At 39.6% G+C, this 20,849-nt stretch overlaps 1 protein-coding gene across 7 annotated transcripts in view; it reads left to right on the plus strand.

Annotated features, from left to right (window-relative positions):
• Window positions 1-5,362, plus strand: part of LOC115653968 (spindle assembly abnormal protein 6 homolog) — a 42,166-nt gene extending 36,804 nt beyond the window's left edge. For 4 of the 7 annotated variants that reach the window (XM_030567837.1, XM_030567835.1, XM_030567834.1 and 1 more), the window contains exons 15-16: window positions 2,481-2,569; window positions 3,349-5,362. In XM_030567837.1, the coding sequence (XP_030423697.1) occupies window positions 2,481-2,569; window positions 3,349-3,440 (181 nt within the window). In that variant the 3' untranslated portion in view covers window positions 3,441-5,362. Of the gene's footprint in view, window positions 1-113; window positions 1,879-2,480; window positions 2,570-3,348 lie in introns of those variants that run through there. The other 3 variants (XR_004001051.1, XR_004001052.1, XM_030567839.1) reach the window with 3 other exon arrangements.
• Window positions 5,363-20,849: the final 15,487 nt, after the last annotated feature.

Consider the following 20,849-nt stretch of genomic DNA (forward strand, 5'->3'; position numbering starts at 1 on the left):
TTGTTTGCCAGAAGAATGTTCAAAAGTGCCAGGGAAGATCTGGAAAAGAATTAAACCCTGCAGAGAAATCTATTTTCACCTTTTTTGTTTGTTTTGTTTAACCCTCTCTTCAGGTCCACCAATCCTGGCAGTGGACTTTCTCTCCCTAGTATCTACTAGGGGCCAAGCACACTGGTTCAAGGACTGGCATTTACGAACTTCCACTGAGAACCCCTGATGGAACTGTATGCCTTTCTTAAATTCAAAATGTTGCCAGCTAATTAGATTTTCACCTGGGCACTTCTCCAAATAACTTCTAATTCTCTTCAGTACGATCTGGTATGTGGGCAGCTGACCTGAGCTTGCTTGTTTGTCCTTGGAGTCAAGATCCCTGTTCACACACACCACCACAACTTCATGAATAGGAATATAACTGTCAAGAGCAAGGAAAGTAAAGACAAGATTAGAAAGTATTTTGCCTCAGATAGCACACTATTTCCAAAGTAAGATGAAGCCTCCTTATAGTTCCCTGAAGGTAGAGTCCAGCACACCTTGTTGTTGTTGCCCAAGCAAACCACGAACTAAGCAGCAGGAGGAGGATATAGCGGATTGTGCTGCTTGTCTGAGATGTGGACTGTGGAACCTAACTGTTCCACAGACATCTCTGCAGCCATCTTCAGTCAGTGACCACCATTCCTACCTTCTCTTCTAATGGTGGGAAGAGCTCGGAGCCAAATAGAAGACTCTACCAAGAAAGACCAAACAAAAATCCTTTCTGGAAAGAGAAGAGAAAATGGAAGCAAGAACCTAATGGCTGCGACATCAGCCAGAATATTTTAGTGGTGTATATTATTTATCGAACTCCAGTATTGTACTTTTTGTGAGGCAAGAATAGAGCTGATATTCATCTCCACAGTAAATGATTTTTTCATTGGTTTCAAAAGATTATAGCCATTATCTGACCTAAACCCAAGCTTCAGAGAGAGAGAGAGAGAGAGACACTTTGAGGATGTGAGAAGAGCTGTTACAGTAATTTTTCCAAGTAATTTTTTCTCTTTGTTCCTCTTATCCTGCATTATATAGAGGGAAATTTATTTAAATCATCAGTTGCTTGCTCCATCATAACTTGCATAATAGAAGCCTTTATGGAAATACATTAGACTCCAGCACCATATCACAACTCATTAAAATAGAGGAGCACTGATGCATTACTTTTTGCAGAAAGAATATATGCCATGTAAGCAGCCAACTTGATCCTCTGTGTGTAGAACATTTTCAAGGCTCTACAAAAATAGATCCAGGGTGGGATTTTTCAAAAGCACTTGGCATTGTTCTAATTCTGTTCCCATTGAAGTCAGTGGGAGTTTTACCACTGAGTTAAATGGTAGCAGGGTTACGTCAGCGTAGGTTGGCTGGTTTTGAAAGCTTCAAGTGATTCATCTTGTGTTGAAGTGCTAGATGGTGTGGTGCCTCAGTTTTTATTTTTCCCCTTCTCCGTTACAAATGTCTTAAGTTTTACATGAATCCATTATTTATTTTTAGCCCATCAGGTCAGTTCATTGCCTATTATAATCCACTATGAGGATTGTTGGACGTACATTTCCTGTGTCTGACTGTCTCCTTTCTGCTGCAAAAAGTACTTCCAGCTGTAGTGTAAATTCCAAATATTTCCCCTTTTTGTGAATATCAAGATGGTGTGATTTTTACTACCATACCCTAATGTAAGTCTTCATAAGCAGGAAAAATATGTTGTGGTGTTGTGTGGCTTTTTGTGTGGTGAGTGTGGTTAGATGGTATTTTTAGAGGGTGAGGGAAAAATTCTGAATGATGCAATCTTGTGACAATGGAAATAAATGTAAATAGGTGTTAGGTATTTGGTAAAACTGCTCTGGTTTTTTAATCTGCTTCCCCCCCAAGCAATTACTTTTTATAAATTTTGTTTAATAAATTTACTGTTTATTTAAAATTGATATATATTTTGATTTTATTATTAATGCCAGTAACATCTTTGTACATAGAAACATACCTTTGAAAATGACACAAAATTATCCTGACTGAGCCTTTTGTTACTAGCCATAGCCTGTAAAAGGTGATGGGTGTTGTTAGCTCTCTGTTTAAGGCTAAGAAATCATTCTTTTTAGGATTCTTAGTCAGAGTGCAATGTTAGATGCAATGTTTCAGTAGCTGCAGAATGACAGCAATGAACTGTATAATTCCTATTGTTTACAGTCCACTGTTCTGCAACTGAAGTTGGTTGCAGTATGCATTTATTACATATTACTTCGTACCTCTTCTCTTAGCTGTATTTTTATTTATTTGGTTATCAGGAATACATTGTGCTATATTACTTCTGCACATTTTAAGAATAAAAGCTAATAACTAGAAAACTGGGGACGAGGAGGGGTGGCATAAGAGACCATATAATTTTAAAAGGATATTAATTACAGGCAGCTTTCTCCCTTTTGCATAACCTTTTCCCCAAACACATTTTGATATTTCAGTGAGCCACCTGGTTTAGACATGAAATATTTGAAGAAAGATGTCAACTTGCCTTTGAGAGGACTAAAACCTTTGTCTGTAGCAAGTACAGGTAAATGATCTAATGGAGTTCAACTGTTTTGAAAGGTGATTTGTTTGTTTGACCCAATTAGCCAGCAGTTCAGGGCTGTTGGGTGCTACGGTAATGTAAACGTTCAGTAATAATATGCTGTGTATTTAACTGTGTGTGATTTGAAACCATGTTACAGTGGTCACCATTTATACAGTCACTATTTGATGTAGCATGATATCTTAAGATACTTCAGTCGTTTCCTTGTTCGATGTGTAGAGAATACTGAGGTAGTTCAGGTTTCACTGTTTGACACACACTAGTATTTTAATAGAGACAATATGAATGTGTGGTGGAGTTACTTCTAGAGATGGACCTGAACTAGTAAGTTCTGATCTGAACTTCGTCAGTCTAGAAGAATAGAAATGGCATTTTAGAGTTTTGGTTCAGGCCCATTGCTACTGTTGGCAAATTTAGGTTATTAGAATAGAACAGTTTAAAGTATATTATTGGCCAAATCTGTTAACCTAAACAGGAATGTTTATAGTATGAGGTCCTGATTCAGCGAAATACTTAAGCAGGTACCTAACTTTTTAAGCACGTGAATAGCCCCATACTAAAAGTTGGGCATCTGCTTGTGTTTGTAGTTGAATCAGACAAGATGATTTTTTGAGGTTGGGGTATGGTAGCAGGGGAGGAATCTTACTATATGGTGAAATTAAGCTGTTTTTTCAAAACAATTTACTATGAATAGTTATTTGTATATACATTTAACCACCTTACAAAGAGTGCAACATCTGGTCAATTTTTTTTTTCCCCAGTGTTATCAAGAACTATGTTACCCAAGCAAGGAAATCCACCTGTAATATCTGCTTACTTCCCAGGGCAACACTCTAGACTTCCTGCATCATAAGCTCCAATTTTATTAAGAGGTTGCACATGTTAATGGAAGCAGCATCAAATATATGCATCTGATATAGCATGTCTAATGTAAAAGAAAAAAGAGGTGCTTGAGCAACACGGTCATAAATTTGCCTTTATAGTCCATCTGGACTTTGTTACTCTTTTCTGTAAAGTCTGTGCTCATCAAAACTGCCAAAATATGGTCTGGAGGTGAAGCCAGCTATTAAAAAACCTAATGCTTTCATTTCTAGATCTAAGTCTTTAAAATGAATTGATGTTTTTGATTTATTTTGTTTAGTATAAAGCAGTAGCTGATTGACTCTTCAAAGATACAAAGCTGTGCAGGCAGAATGAAAGCATTTATTTCATGTGCTTTTGGTGCTTAGATCTGTGTGTATGCACACACCTTATTACTACAGGATGTACCAGTTTTCCCCCCTTCTGCTTAGAAGTGGTTTTTGTAATCCTCAAATTGTGAATTTCTAAGAACAACTTTTTTTAAAAATGGCAAATTACAGCAGGAATACTCCAATGCGTGTGCAATATTTATTCTGTGACATACTAAGGATGACCTCTGTTGATAACTATTCACTCTGTGTGGGGGAAAAAAATGATTTCTGCAAGCCAGGGTTTTTGTTGTTTTCTGGTGGTTTTTAACTGCATTCTGTTTGGGATTTTTTGCACAAAAACTCTTCAAAACTTTGAAACACCCATTTTATATTAGCTATGCAAAGACTACAAAGTTAAGGGCCTATTTTATTATGTATTTTATAACTGGGGTCAGACAGTTATCTAATGTTTCTATTTTTAATAGATATTTGCATCTAATATTTACTCTCAAAACTTGGACAGTTCTAGTAACAGACAACAGATTCAATGAATTCTGGATGCTGAAAATTTTTGTACTGTACCATTCTAAAAATTGTAATTTTTTTGATAGATTAGGATGGATACACACTCTCAGTGTGTGCAATTCCATTTACTTACATCACTTCTTTATTTGGCCATTTGTTCTCCAGACCATTTTAAATCAAACATATTGAATCCACCTTTTTCAAAATGTTTTAAAAACTGGGGTCTATTGGCAAAATGTTATAAGATGTGTATTTTACATGAAATTCAATACAACCAACCCATTTTGTGAGAGAGTCAAGATGTCAGTGGAAGAATCTGCCTTTCACCTGTTAAGGGTTTGCCCCATATATGTTCCTACATATCTACGGGTCATTTTCTCTCCTTCCTCCGCGCACTTAATTTTTTTTCTTTTGTAAAACATAGGGTCCTTGTCCTGATTTCTAAGAAATGATACAGATATCACTTCAGTTTCTCCACCCATTTTCAGACAGTTCTAGCTTGATCTGTTGTGAGTAAATATTTGCAGTCTCAACAGAAAGCATAGTTTGCAGTTGATACTCAAATAGCTTTGATCTATCATCATTTTTTTCCTTTTGATTCAATAGTCTACTTTTTGGGAGACATTAAATTGGTCATTGGATTATTAAAGTGAGACAGATCTGCTCTAAACTGATGCACGACTGTAATCTTCAAAATAATGTTAAAATGTAATACCTGGAACTCTGCAGTTTAATTTTCATGTCAGTATTATAAATGTTAACCTTTTTCTAAACTTACTTTTCTTGTAGACCATATATGAGTTTGTGGGGAGTAGCAGCGGGTTAACCCTAATTACTATTCGTGCTATACCATACTTTCCTTTCTGGAACTTTCAAATGCATCTCATGTTTGGATCCAGACAAAATTGGGTATTCATAATTGCAATGTTTTTTGCTTGACCTCTTCCTCTGTGGGTTATTTTATGAGAGAGGATTTTGCATGTCTCAAAGAACTGTCCAAGGGTTTGGAATGTGTCTCACCTGTCACTGGATGCCTAACCTGTGTTTCAATGTGTTGTCTGTCTCGCAGCATGTCAAATGTGTGTATAAAAATGTTATATTTTTAATTTGTTTTACATTATATTGTGAATAAAATATTTGAACTCTTTGGATTTTAATTGCCTAACTTTGTTCTTTTAAAGAAAACAGAAGTGGTATTTTCCAAATCTATACTCTCTGGCAAAAATTTTGCTCTCTGCACACTGCCACCCCATTCGATGAAAGAGGGGTGAGTGACACAGGCATAGCTAAAAGCAAAATATGAAGACCAGGGGATGGGCGTAGTAAATAAGGACAGAATTTGGCTTGGTGACTCTTCAGAAAAATCCCTTGTTTGTTGCCAGAAAACCATCCCCCCACCCCAACTGACCATGTTTAAATGATATTCACATCAAATATCTTAACCATGGAAAGTTTAGCTGGTTGTAGTTCTGTAATGCATTGTACATGGGGCTATTTCTTTAAAGCACTTGGAAACTGAAGCTAGTCCAGAATCAACCTAGGAAATTTAGCATTTTTCATACTGGATCAGACCAGTTTTTTTTCCCCCCTTCACTGTTATGATGCCTATCTCTCTAGCTTGTTTAAATCTCTTATGTTTCTCACAGTCCTCTCTGGTCCTGACTAACCTAAATAACTGTCCTCTGCAATTTTTGTTTTAACTTAACTGTTCATCCCCTTTTCAGCTCATTTTAATGTATTTGTTAAACAACACAGGACCTAGTGTAACCCTTTGCCAGGTGGAACCAGCAGCAACCAGGACTGTGTTCAATATCTAAGGGTTCCTTTTCAACAGTACAACACAGAACTGGCTCAAGCCCCCACCCAATAACCTGGGAAAATTATACACCACCCCTGGGTGCGTCTGAGGCCATATTTCCCCACTTGCAAGCACAGAGTGTAGAAAAGAAACTTTTAATGAAAGGTGGGAAGTCACCTAACATTAATTAGGGAAAATGCCACAAGCAGGATTCATGATAGTAAAACTGTGAGCAGGACACCCACCCCAGATTGTCGCCACCCCTCTTACTTTCATTCTGGCATTGGAGCCCCTGACTTAACGAAGTCCTTTCAGCTGAGGGTCACCCTCTCATTTGGGACAGGTTAAGCACGGTTCTGCTCCCCTTTATTCATACAATAAAGACAATAACATTTCACTATCCCTGCATTCAGGACTAAAGTGACTTGTAACCCAATACCAGCCAAAGTTGATCACTTTGAGCAACACAGCTCTATCTGCTAGATATCTTGGCAGAGTAGGTGTGTTCATGTAAATACAGTTTGCTTCTGAAGTCTCTTGCCCTCCCAGCTAATTGTCAGGGGAGAACTCATTCAGATCCTGCATACCCTGAGACCTTGAATCACCCCACTGTTTACCTTTCACCATGATGAAAATTGACTTTCACCCTACTCTTTGCTTTGTCTTCTATCCAGTTTTTGATCCAAGACAATGCTTTGCTTCTCACTGCAAGACGACATTTCTTCTTTAGTAGCCTCTTGTGTGGGATCTTGTCAGAGGCCTTTTTGAAATTTAAATAGTCAACCAATTTATTCATTATTTTATTGACTTATTCAAATAATTCTAAGATTAGTGAGCAAACAAAATATGTTTAGTGACAATTAAGGGTGCATCAAGACTGTCCAAATCCTTGAAAACGTGGAAATAAATTTCCATCATTCCTTGCCACCTTCACATCTCTTGCAACAGTATTGATAACACACTGAAATTTTCATTTCCATCTTCAACCAATGCCAGAAAGCACTATCTGACTGTCATAGTCCACTAATTTGGAAAATTATTCTAGTAAAACATTGCTGCCATTACCTGTGCCTGGATTTGTCAACTATCAAACACATTACAAAGCTATTTTTCCCTGTCCATGGGTGTATTGTGTGTGTGTGTGTGTGTGTGTGTGTGTGTTGAGAGGTATGGGTGAAAACTACAGGACAGACTGAGGTTAGCATTAGTGCTGTTACAAGTGTAAATGTAAATTTGTTTAACATCTATGAAACAGTTGTGATGGTCTTTTATTGTTTTGTACTTTGATTTGATTTTTAGTGTTTCTTTAGAAAGGCAGGGGTGTGCGCGCACATGTGAGTTTAAAAAATACATATTTTGTGAAAGCACGAAGAATACTTTGGGACTTAAAAATGAAAATAAATCCCACAACAGCACTTAATCATTTTTCCAAAAAAAAAAAAATAAAAATACACTCTTCCTACTTGAAATGTGCATGTGTGTATTCACAGAGAAACAATTCAAGACAGTTGATAATGTGGTGTGAATTAAAGATAAGTGGGATAAAACTACTGTTCAATGAATAAATGAAAGCATTCAGTCACAAAGTCAAAAACATAACTATACAACAAAGGCAAAGAAGGGAAAAAGATGATTTAAAATTTAAAATTGAAAATCTGAAAAGACCATGATGGCTGCCATTTGTAGGCGTTGTGAGAGAGACTGCTCTCCCTACCAATGGTGGTGATGTAAGAAGAGATCAAGAATGGTCCGGGACTAGATGTATGTAGGAAGCAAGGAGAGAAGAAAAAGGAGGGGAAAGGATTGGAAAAGTGGCTGCTGGGGAGAGGGGGAAGCTTAAAAAAAAAGTGATAATGAGGCAGTGATTGCGTTCACTTGTGTGAGAAAGTGAAGTAGCCAAATTCTGGGGAAATTGTGGACCTGGTATAGTCAAGGAAAGAGAGAACTAAATTGACAGAGGATTTCAACAGAGATACAGTCAAGTTAGTTGTTTGGGATCACAGGAAATGCTGTGGAGATATTGAGAACCAGATTTATAATCATACATTAGTAGACTAGGGAAGAGAATAAAAATTCAAAGTTTATGTGAACCATTCAAACAATGCAGGTAAATGGGAAGTTGGAGAGATACTTGAGGAAAGCTTCCTTCAAGATATGTAGCTGGAAAAGATTGGGACAAAGCCATTACCTTACATCTGGATAGAGTGACATTATTTTCTTTATAAACTTGTTGTTACAGAAGCTCTTATGTTACAACTAGTACTAAAAATGTTATTGGTATTTTAATTCATAGTAATACAAAGTATCAGGTTTATAACAAATGGAGGTGAATTTGAGATCAGAATAAGGGACTATTATGATGAATGTTACAGAGAGAAAGTCTTTGTCTCTCTTTGCTTCCTCTTTCTTATAGTTTCAGTGATATAATGCATTCAGTTTGTGGTGGTACAGCCTGTCTTACTGCTCTAGCTCCTCCTAATGGCAGAGCCACGCTTGTATCTCTTTCCACACTTGCTTAATCAAAACCAAAGGTGAAGTACAAAATAGGTTAGTACAGCCTACTGCTAATTATACTGCAAAATAACACAGCATATTTCCAATCCAGGATGTTTTCAATAGAGGTGGTAAATTGGGGAGTGAATGTGAACATAAGAATGGCCTTACTGAGTCAGACCATCTAGCCCAGTATCCAGAGGGCACGAACAGAACAGGTAATCATCAAGTGACCCATCACCTGTCGCTCATTCCCAGCTTCTGGCAAACAACATGGTTTTGCATCCCTGCCCATCCTGGCTAATAGCCATTGATGGACCTATCCTACATGAATTTCTTTTTTTTAACATTATTATAGTCTTGGCCTCCACAACATACTCTGGCAAAGAGTTCCACAGGTTGACTGTGCATTTGTGTGAAGAAATACTTTTTCTTTTGTTTTGTTTTAAACCTGTTGCCTATTAATTTCATTTGGTGACCCCTAGTTCTTGTTACGAGCAGTGAATAACAGTTCCTTATTTACTTTCTCTACACCAGTCATGATTTTTTAGACCTCTATCATATGCCCCCTTCGTCATCTCCTTTCCAAGCTGAAAAGTCCCAGTAGCGTTAATCTCTCCTCATATGGAAGCTGTTCTATACCCCTAATCATTTTTGTTACCCTACTCTGAACCTTTTTCCAATTCCAATTTTTTTTTCTTCAGATGGGGCAACCAGATCTGCATGCAGTATTCAAGATATGGCTGAACTAAGGAATTCTATAGAGGCAATATGATTTTTTTCTACTGTATTTATCCCTTTCCTAATGATTTCCAACATAGTTAGTTTTTTTGACTGCTGCTGCACATTGAGTGGATGTTTTCAGAGAATTATCCACAATGACTCAAGATCTTTCTTGAGTAGTAACATTTAGACCCCATCATTTTATATGTATAGTTGGGATTAAGTTTTCCCATGTGCACTACTTTGCATTTATCAACACTGAATTTCACCTGCCATTTTGTTGCCCAGTCACCCAGTTTTGTGAGATCTCTTTGTAGCTCTTTGCAGTCTGCTTGGGGCTTAAATATCTTGAGTAGTTTTGTATCATCGGCACATTTTGCCACCTCACAATTTACCCCTTTTTCCAGATCATTTATGAATATGTTTAACAGTACTGGTCCCAGAACAGACCCCTGGGGAACACCGCTATTTACCTCCCTCCATTCTGAAAACTGACCATTTATTTCTACTTTGTTTCCTATCTTTTAACCACTTACTGATACATGAGAGGATCTTCCCTCTTATCCCATGCTTAAGAGCCTTTGGTCAAAGACCTTGTCAAAGACTTTCTGAAAATCTAAATACACTTATCCACTGGATTCCCCCTCATCCAAATGCTTATTGACCCCCTCAAAGAATTTTAGTAGATGTGCCTAGTTATAGATTGGTATATCTCATATTACAGATTTCCTAATCTCCTAGAACTGGAAGGGACCTTGAAAGGTCATTGAGTCCAGCCCCCTGCTTTCACTAGCAGGACCAAATACTGATTTTTGCCCCAGATCCCTAAGTGGCCCCCTCAAGAATTGAACTCACAACCCTGGGTTTAGCAGGCCAATGCTCAAACCACTGAGCTATCCCTCAGGAATGAGGAAATGTAGTATCCTTGTCTCCATTTGGCTTGGGAAAAGATAGGTTGCAGATTTATGATGATGTATGTTTAAACATCATTACTTATCAAAACAATCAAGTGTGCATAGCTTTACTTACTGCCGATAAAAACTAGTAATTTTTTCTCAGCTGTTTCACTGAAGTAGAACAACTAAGAAGGGTAAGGAAATATGACTGTTTATAAATCAAGATACTGAAAAGTTTATATATATATATACTATAAAGTCACTATAACTGCTGTTTATCATATGGCATTTAAGTAGGACTGTCAAGTGATTAAAAAATTAATTTGTGATTGATCAGGCAACTAAAAAAATTTACGTACCTGATACACTAAAGAGTCATATGTCCCTTCATGCTTCAACCACCATTCCAGGGACATACATCCATGTTGAAGATGGGTTCTGCTCAATAACAATCCAAAGCAGTGTGGACTGATGCATGTTCATTTTCATTATCTGAGTCAGATGCCACCAGCAGAAGATTGATTTTATTTTTTTGGTAGTTTGGATTCTGTAGTTTCTGCATCAGAGTGTTGCTCTTTTAAGACTTCTGAAAGCATGCGGCACACCTCAGGGGAGCCAGGAGCTCAGCAGTCTCCCTCTGCCTGTAGAGGGAGAAGGGCCTGGCTGCAAGGTGCCAAGCAGGGAACCTAGATTGGAGCAGGGCTGGGGAAAGGCCAAGGAAGTCAGGGAGCTTCGGCCTAGGAAAGCCCCAGGCTGCAGGCCTGGTAAGGCCTATTGGGTACTGGGTTGCAAGGGGCAGCCCATGGGTAGGCAGAGGCAGCAGGTCCAAACCCCCTTTGCCTAGTGGGGTGAAGTGGGGATAGTGGGTGGGGGTTCCCCTCGGAGGGGGAGACCCTGAGGCTGTGAGAGGTTACTGCCAGAGGGGCAGCACCCCAGGAAAAAGGGGAACGGGGTCCTGGGAGGGACATGGGCAAGCAGTAAGGTGGCTCACCGGCCTGCAGAGGGCGTTCCAGACACTGGAAAAGCTAATTCCTGAGGACAACCAGCAAGACGCGCCACGGGGGTGAGTGTGCATTGCTATAGTATCTTTAGAAATCTCACATTGGTACCTTCTTTGCATTTTGTCAAATCTGCAGCAAAAGCATTCTTAAAATGAACATCATGTGCTGGGTCATCATCCAAGACTGCTATAATGTGAAATATATGGCAGAATGCAAGTACAACAGAGCAGGGGACATACAATTCTCCCCCAAGAAGTTCAGACACAAATTTGATTAACATTTTTTTTTAATGAGCGTAATCAGCATGGATGCATGTTCTCTGGAATGGTGGCCGAAGCCTGAAGATGCTAAACATTTGTATGCCTATCTGGCATATAAATACCTTGCAATGCCAGCTACAAAAGTGCCATGCAAATACCTGTTCACAGTGACATTGTAAATAGGAAGAGGGCAGCATTATCTCGTGTAAATTGTAAATAGGAAGAGGGCAGCATTATCTCGTGTAAATGTAAACAAACTTGTTTGTCTTCACGATTGGCTGAACAAGTAGGACTGAGTGGACTTGTAGGCTCTGAAGTTTCATATTGTTTTGTTTTTGAGTGCAGTTATGTAACAAAAAAAATTCTAGATTTGTAAGTTCCTCTTTCACGACAAAAAGATTGCACTACAGCAGTGGTTCTCAAACTAGGGCTGCCGCTTGTTCAGGGAAAGCCCCTGGCGGGCTGGGCCAATTTGTTTACCTGCCATGTCTGCAGGTTTGGCTGATTTGTGGCTCCCACTGGCTGCGGTTGGCCACTCCAAGCCAATGGGGGCTGTAGGAAGCGGCGCAGGCTGAGAGATGAGGCCACCTTTCCTGCAGCCCGCATTGGCTTAGAGCAGCAAACCATGGCCAGTGGGATCTGCGATCGGTCAAACCTGTGGACGCAGCAGGTTAACAAACTGGCCCACCAGGGGCTTTTCCTGAACAAGCAGTGGCCCTAGTTTGAGAACCAGTGCACTACAGTACTTGTATGAAGTGAATTGAAAAAATGCTATTTCTTTTGTTTATAATTTTTACAGTGCATGTATTTGTAATGGAAAAATAATATACACTTTGATTTCAGTTACAACACAGAATACAATATATATGAAAATGTAGAAAAATATCTAAAATATTTAATAAATTTCAATTGGTATTCTATTGTTTAATAGTGTGATTAAATTGCGATTACTTGCAATAAATTTTTTTAATTGTGATTAATTTTTTTGAGTTAACTGCGATTAATCGACAGCCCTACATTTAAGGCAATCATTCAACTTCCCCTGTTTTTGGATTTTTCATTCACAAATACATAGCTTTTTGGTCTTTAAAAATTGGCATCATATAGGCTAAGATTTCTAACATAGGTCACTAAATTTAGTTACCCAGCTTACTGGCCGAATCTTTGCTCAAAAGTGCTGAGCATCTGCAGCTTCAATTAAGCTCAGTTGTGAGTGTTGAGCACTTAAGAAAATCAGGCCATTTGTTTAGGTGCTTCAAAATTGGTTTATATACCTACATTTAGGCTCTTAAATTTGAAAAATTGGGTCATAAGCTTTTGTCTGTGCCGCTTTCTCTTTCTGGAGTCGCACACTTTTATGCAATTTAGTTGCTAAATAAACAGGGTGTGAGTTCAAAAACAAGCTTGTACTGGATATAGAAGTTAAAATTTAAACTAAGGATTGGGTTCATTGTTGGTACTTCTGAGCTCGTAGTGGATACAGTGCTCAGGAATTCCTAGTAACCCATGAATGTACTATGTTTGACATCTCCATGGTAACCAACTGTAAAATTGTTGGGCTCAGTGAGCTTCCTTCTTAACCTAGATTCAGTTCCTTAAGATGGTTACACTTATAAATCATTTACTTTAACAAATGCCATAGTACTAGACGCAGCAGCATATCTTATCCAGAGAGTTATTAGAATGGGCACATTGGAAAGCAATATTTAAGGATTTATTTTTAATTGGATTTTTTTTTTAAATGGCACTTCTGCTATCTGAACTGAGCTGGCTGTTCAAGCGTATAATGAAACACATCCTGCAATTTTTATTCTCTCCTTGATCTACTGTACATTGCAATGTGTAGAAAATTCTGTATCTAATAGTATATTTTGTGCAAATAAAGGCAAGGCCATAGATATGAAGACTGACCTGTAATGTCTATAAAAGTGTATCATTATGCCTTACTATGTCCACCTGTACTGAACATCTGGTTTGTTTAGCAAAGCAATTTTTCCTCTTGGCATAAGTGGCTTATGAACAAGTAGAACAGAACAATACTTCTTAATGTGATGGTAAGGGATCTTGAGACTGTTAGACACTGTTCCTTTTAATGAATGGGATTAGCTTGCTTTTCTTCACCTTTTTAAAAAAAAGAAAAGCTTTTGGTTCAGAAAAACTGACTTGTACCAGAATGCTGGTCTGACTTTAAGGGTAAGATACTTGAAATTGAAGCACTTCGTGTTTTTCATCTTCAAAGTGCTTTACAAACATTAAATCTGACAATGGTTAATAAGAATGATTTATGTATTACCGATGGGGAAACTGAGGCAGACAGTTTAAGTGACTAGCCCTGCTGTCTGAATAGAGATGAAAATTTGGGAGTGCCAGACTTCAAGCTCTGTGCTAGACTGCATGTATCAGGACTTTCAAAGATGGGAAATGTGAGAAAGGATGAATTGAGAATAATACTGATATGCTAATGCAGATCCTGTGTCTTGTTAGATGATTTCGACACACAAAACATTCAAAAAGTATTTAGAGGTTATGATTGTAACTACAATGACCCAGTATTTTACTTACACACACACACACACACACACTTCTATGTTATAAACAATCAGAGCATGTAGAGGTTGAGAAATAATGCATTTTATAGTTAGTATTAAAATTGCTTTTTTTAAAAATAAAATTTTATTATGGTTAATAAAACACTAATCTCTAGTCAATACCACTTCTGTCAGTGCCGTCGAAAAATGATTTACAGGTTTGTTGGCAGCAGCTGACTGAGATACTGTATCAGGAGACATTAACCTGCACATTAAAGATGGTTAAAATAAATGTTGTACAATTAAAAAGTGAAAGTTTGGCTTATAAGCACAATGATAATCAATTCAAAGCAAACAGATGGTTTTTTTGGGGGTGGAGAGAGGAGGACTTACACTATATCACTTTTATTTTGAAATACATGTTTGTTGAGGGAGAAGAGGAAGAAATGGGGAAGATTCTCATAATGAAAGCACTCCTGGTTTTGATTATAATATAGGACCTCTTTTCATATGCACTGAATCATATGCAAAATTACTAATACAGTGCTTTTTTTTTTTCTTGAGCAAATTACCACTAGGTGGAGCAAGTGTTGTTTAGTATTCTTCCTTTGGTATTGGTTTTTTAAAGTCCTGTGGTAAAGCCAGAGAAGGCTAAGTGCACAAATCATTTAGAGTTGCAGCATCTTTGTTATTAAAAGTTATGTAAAACTATTGATGCTTAATGTACTTGAAAGCTGCGTAATCAAGAAAATTGTTTGCACTTTCAACAGATATCTTAATAAAAATTAAGCTTAAAGTAACTCTAATGTGAGGGGCTGGGGAGAGGAAAGACAATTGCAAAAGCTATTATTTAAAATTCCTTGCAGACTCCATTTCATACAGAAGATAACTGGGATACCATCATTAAATATTTTTGGATAATGAGTTGCAAAATAGGCTTATTAAAACATTTACTTTATACAGTGAGAAATATTCTATCAATCATACCATGATTAGCACAGAAATTATCATTGGCCTTGTAATTGGAGACATACCTAGAGGATATAGAAATGTTGAAGTGTGGCTTCTATGTAATGGAAATTTGTACTATCTCACTAATCTGCTCTAAGGTGAAAACCGTCCTCAGCTGGTTAGTCCCATGCATGCTCAGCAGAGGCTCAGGATGGGACCTGTTGCCAACCAGGAGATAGGTGAATTTGATAGTGGCATATTATACCTGGGAAGCTTGAAAAACACCTGCTTGCACTATGGCATAGTAAAGCTCATGCTATTCATTCCCTTTTTAAGATAAGAAAAATATTTTATTTTAAATCGACTATATTTACTTAAGGATTTGCAGAATAGGGTGCTTATTGCTCCTAGCTCAGGTAGTAAGGCCATTCCCCCTCCCTGACACTGGAGGAATTTAGGAAGAAGCCTGCAAAGATTCTCCATCTTAAACTTCAAAGCTGAAGCAAATACTCACCAGAAACCACACATCGCACAACAAAAACACTAACCCAAGAATCTACCCTTGCAACAAAGCCCGATGCCAACTCTGTCCACATATCTATTCAAATGACACCGTCACTGGACCTAATCACATCAGCCATGCCATCAGGGGCTTGTTCACCTGCACATCTACTAATATGATATGTGCCAGCAATAATGCTCCTCTGCCATGTACATTGGCCAAACCGAACAGTGTCTATGCGAAAGAATAAACAGATACAAATCTGACATCAGGAATCATAACACTCAAAAACCAGTAGGAGAACACTTCAATCTCTCCGGCCACTCAGTAACAGACCTGAAGGTGGCAATTTTGCAACAGAAAGAGTTCAAAAACAGACTCCAAGGAGAAACTGCTGAGCTTGAAGTGATTTGCAAATTAGATACCATTAACTCTGGTTTGAACAGAGACTGGGAATGGCTTAGTCATTACACTGCTTGAATCTATTTCCTTATAATTATCCTTACACCTCTTGTCAACTGTCTGTAATTGACCATCTTGATTATTGCTACAAAAGTTTTTTTTCCTGCTGATAACAGGTCATCTTAATTAATTAGCCTCTTAGAGCTGGTATGGCATCTTCTCTGTATGTGTGCATATATGTATATACTCTTCTTATATGTTCCATTCTATGCATCCGATGAAGTGGGCTGTAGCCTACGAAAGCTTATGCTCAAATAAATTTGTTAGTCTCTCAGGTGCCACAAGTACTCCTGTTCTTTTTGTGTGACCACTCGGAGACTTCTGCCTGCCATTTCACTACGGAAGGAAAGAATGTAATGTAGAGTGCAGGTTGCACAAACCTGGGTAAATTGGTCCCACTATGTAAAAGTTAAGATGACATATCATGGTTTTCATACCTTTTTAATTCTTTCAAATCACGAACATAACTGACTTCTAGTACACACAGGTGGTGGGCAAACTTCTTCACATGATCTGTCAAATCTCGCTCTCAAACTTCTAACACCTTAACACTCCAATCCATGGCTATTCTTCTGTGGAGACAGAAAATCCATCAGATTTGTGGCAAAGTTGCTGGTGATTTCATAATGTATATAAATAGGAACTAGAAGTTTGACCTTTCTGAAAGTTCCATCACCCCTCTTAGTTACACCCCTCTTAGGTGAACAGGAGCATGACCTTATTTTCAGGACACAGTACAGATAGGCTCTGATGATAATAAGAGAGAGAGAAACCTACATAGAGTACATTAGCAGTGCAAACTGCTCCATGCTGATCAATAAATATGCATCAACCCAGACTTTGAAGAGATTCCCTATGGATGATGATTAACCTCTGTGCTCATCTTCTTCTGACTGTGTGCACAACATGCCTTGGGTGGCATCTGACCAGGATTCATCACTGAATTTGATCCACTGGTTGGATCATTAGCTTCCCAGTTCGGTACTGATGGGAAGCAAGACATGAATGCTGATCTATGCCTAAGCCTTAATCTTTCTGCTCATGCTGCCGTCAAGGGCACCAATTAGTGTCAGTTGTGATAGTAATTTTTTTTTTGTAATATGTACCATTAGGAAAATTCTATACTGACTACAATGAAGCACAGGGGGTATAGCATAAAACAATCCTGCAGGCATTTTGGAGCATTATAGTATGGCTGTGGACAGATAGGTATTCCTCTCATTTTAGTACATCTCATAAACCTCAAATCAGTGTATCATTTTAATGTTTCACACTCCCTCGCCCCCTTCCCTCCACTTCCAAACCACACTCTTCCATAGGTTATTTTTTCTAGGACAAACTTTAGTTCCCTGGAGGGATGGGACTATGGAGCCCTAATGACAATAGCACCATTGTTGAAGGATTGGGAATTTTTCTTTAAAATTCCTATGTAAACAAAATCTAAGGGAATTTTAAAAATGAAGAGTCATTTGCCTGCTTCCATGTAATGCATCAGAGAAAGAATAAAGTGAAGGTTTCCAAAGGGCATTTGAAGGCGTAGAAACAGTTTCTTATAAAAAAACAGAGTTTACAGTAGTTTAATCTCAGGACCAGATAAAGAAGTAATGAACTGGAACCAGAAGTTAAATGCAGATTAATGTAAGAAATAGATTTGAGATTACAGGAGCTAAACTGACAATAGTTTCATTATTTCTTTTCCTGAGGCTTCTAGAGAAGAATGTATTTTGCAGCAGATATACACAACTTCAGTATCCTATATTTTGGTGTCCTCCAGATGCTTTCTGGCACTGGGCCATGCTCAAAAGGGGCACATAACATCTGTTTCCTCCCCTCCCACAGAGCTGTGAGAGGCCCCTGGTTATCACAGCACCCAGCCTCTAGCCCCAGAGAACACCTACCCCCGCCCCCTATCAACAGGAAAGGGATGGGGAAAGCTGCCAGGGCTGGTGAAACTTGATGTACACCCGGCTTACTGTGAATGGGGAGCTGGCTGCTAGAAGAGGGTGGTAATATGAATGGGGAACATGTATGCACAAGAAGTAGAAGGCTTTGGCCCAGCTATCGCCCTCAGAAGACTTCCCCAGACTGGATTAGGGATGACTCTGCTGACAGCCCCCAAAGAAGGAATTATATGGAATGAATGGACAATCTGAAGCATAGCAAGGGAGGTATGGAGAAGCTGAAATGATAGGTAAGGGAGCAGGGGCGGCTCTAGGTATTTTGCTGCCCCAAGCATGGCAGGCAGGGTGCCTTTGGCGGCTTGTCTGCGGGAGGTCCCTGATCCCGCAGATTTGGCGGCAGCCTACGAGAGGTCCGCCAAAGCCGCGGGACCAGCGGACCCTCTGCAGGCATGGTGCCGAAGGCAACCTGCCGGCCGCCCTTGCGGTGACTGGCAGATCGTCCCCCATGGCTTGCTGCCCCAGGCACATGCTTGGCGTGCTGGTGCCTGGAGCCTGTACTAGAGAGGACCTGGGCAGCTTTAGGTACAGTAAGAGGCATGCAGGAGGATCTGAGTCATGAAAGCGGAAATTGACTTTTCCTTTCCAGATTTATCTAATATTCAGAAAGGGAATCTAGCACTTGCCTTCCAGATTTGAACACTCGCAAAGTTCAGGAGTGCTCAAGTTCAATTTGGACTGCTCTCTATTATTTCATTTCTCCCAAATCAAATGCTGATCCACTGTATTTTGCTGTAGAAAAAGTAGGATAAAATTGAGCAACAAATACTAGCATCTTCCCAATATTAACTAGGACTGGAATTGCTATTTGCAACAACCATTACTGGGTTGTTTTTCAGTTGTGTGTGTTTGAAAAGAAAATGACAGTAATATTGAATTGCTAAGTTCCCCACAGGAACTAAGGCCTTGTCTACACTGCCACTTACAGCGCTGAAACTTTCTTCACTCTGGGGTGTGAAAAAACAAACCCCAGAGCCATACAAGTTTCAGCACTGTAAATTGGCAGTGTAGATAGTGCTACAGCACTGGCAGAACTTTAACACTGGCTGTGTAGACATACCCTAAGAGTGAAACAAAAGAACAGCAAAGGCACCTCAACTTTTCCTCATTATGTGGGACAGTCTTACAGTATGGATCCAGATATCCTCCCATCACACAAACAGAACTTTCCTGCATGGTTACAGAACTGCAATAACCAGTCCTGCATTCTGTGCACATCGAAAATTCCTGCTGAATTCAGAAGTGCCTTGATTTTGTAACCATACCACCTGATATTATCAGACCTTGTAAGCGAAGCAGGTTTACATTTAGTAATTGGGTGGGAAGTCTCTCAGGAAAAGTGAAGTGCTGCAGGAGGTGTTGATTATTCACTAGGCAATGTAAGACCCTCCTGCTTACAATAGTAAACAAGTGCAGCATAGTTTTAGGATGTACTGTGCTCCTAGAGTCTAAAAGGAAGTCCTTTGCTTCTATACAGAGTCCATTAAAGGCTATGAAAAGACTCCCACTGACTTCAACAGGCATTGGTTGGAACTGGTTATACATGAGGTAACACCACTGTCTTCACAGGGTCCTAGTCCCACAGCAGTGGGGCGGGGGCCGTGTGAGCTTGTTGCAGAGCTACTGCTCAGAGATACAGAACTCAGGGTGGGAGGGATAGCTCAGTGGTTTGAGCATTGGCCTGCTAAACCTAGACTTGTGAGTTTAATCCCTAAGGGGGCCATTTAGGGATCTGGGGTAAAAATCTGCCTGGGGATTGGTCCTGCTTTGAGCAGGGGGTTGGACTAGATGACCTTCTGAGGTCTCTTCCAACACTAATCTTCTATGATTCTAACTTTCTGGTGCCCCGGCCTCCTAAATCATCCAGGCTGCACCTTCTGCATGACTATGTGTTAGCTGAGCTGTTGCAAGGGTCAAGCATGCTCAGCCTTGGAATTGCCACCCCTCTCGAACAAAGTAGGTGCAGCTGTGTAAGGCTGGCCTCTGGCAATTGGCCCCATGGCTGTAGCCAGAGAAGCTACAGGTGGCTCTCTGAGTACCGGGGACCATTAAGCTAGGAGCAGATAAACTGGATTTAGCCTCAAGGAACAGAGGTCAGCAGTAGGAAAGGAATGTCAGGCTTGCAGGGGGAGAATAGGACCTACTGACTGGGGAGCATGTCCAAAGCAGAAGGGAAACAAGCATGGGGAGAGGTGGTAGTGACCACACAGTGGAATAGCATGTAGATGGGAACAGAGAGAGAAAGAAGGCTGGTGACATCAGGTTCCCAGGGGCTAAGTGCTGGGAGGCTAAGAGGCCAGGACCATGTACAGTGACTGGTGAAATAGGGTGGTACTGGAAACATGGCTATAGAATGGCTGAATGAGGAAAGAGATAAATCTGAGGGGAGTTTCCCCTGATCACTATGAAAGTTCTGCTTACTATGGACACTGGTAAACTGACATTGGTACAGCTCAATGAGAAAAACTAGGGGCTGAGAAAGCTGTGTATGGCAATACACATAGTCTTGCAGAGGTGCATGATCAAAACGAAAAATGTTGCAGAGATTCAATAGCAGAGATGCCATGGCACCAATGGCACTGCCACATCAGGCCCACACTCGGAAGGGGCCCATAACAACGACTACATGGGACCCACAAATATGTTTGGCACTGGGCCCACAAAAGGTTAATCCGACCCTGCCTATGACAACTCTAGTGCTTTCATAACTAATATCATATATGGACTTGGGCTTTAATCTGACACACCTGCATATCACCTAGAGCATGGAATAATGCTATATGCTTATACTAGAGTAGGCAAGAATTGGTAGCTGGAGGAATCCTGGGCCAGAAAGATGCATTAGAACGTATCAATACTTCATTAAAGGTATGGAAAAGAAGAGAGTGAGGGATATTGAAAGAAATGGAGCCTTTTTGATGGATGCCCAGGATGCAGCAGTAGACAGACATGCCAGATTTCATTCTTAGTTGCCTATATCTATGGGATGTAGA

The sequence above is a fragment of the Gopherus evgoodei genome, chromosome 6, assembly GCF_007399415.2.
Source record: "Gopherus evgoodei ecotype Sinaloan lineage chromosome 6, rGopEvg1_v1.p, whole genome shotgun sequence".
NCBI classification, from domain to species: Eukaryota; Metazoa; Chordata; order Testudines; family Testudinidae; genus Gopherus; species Gopherus evgoodei.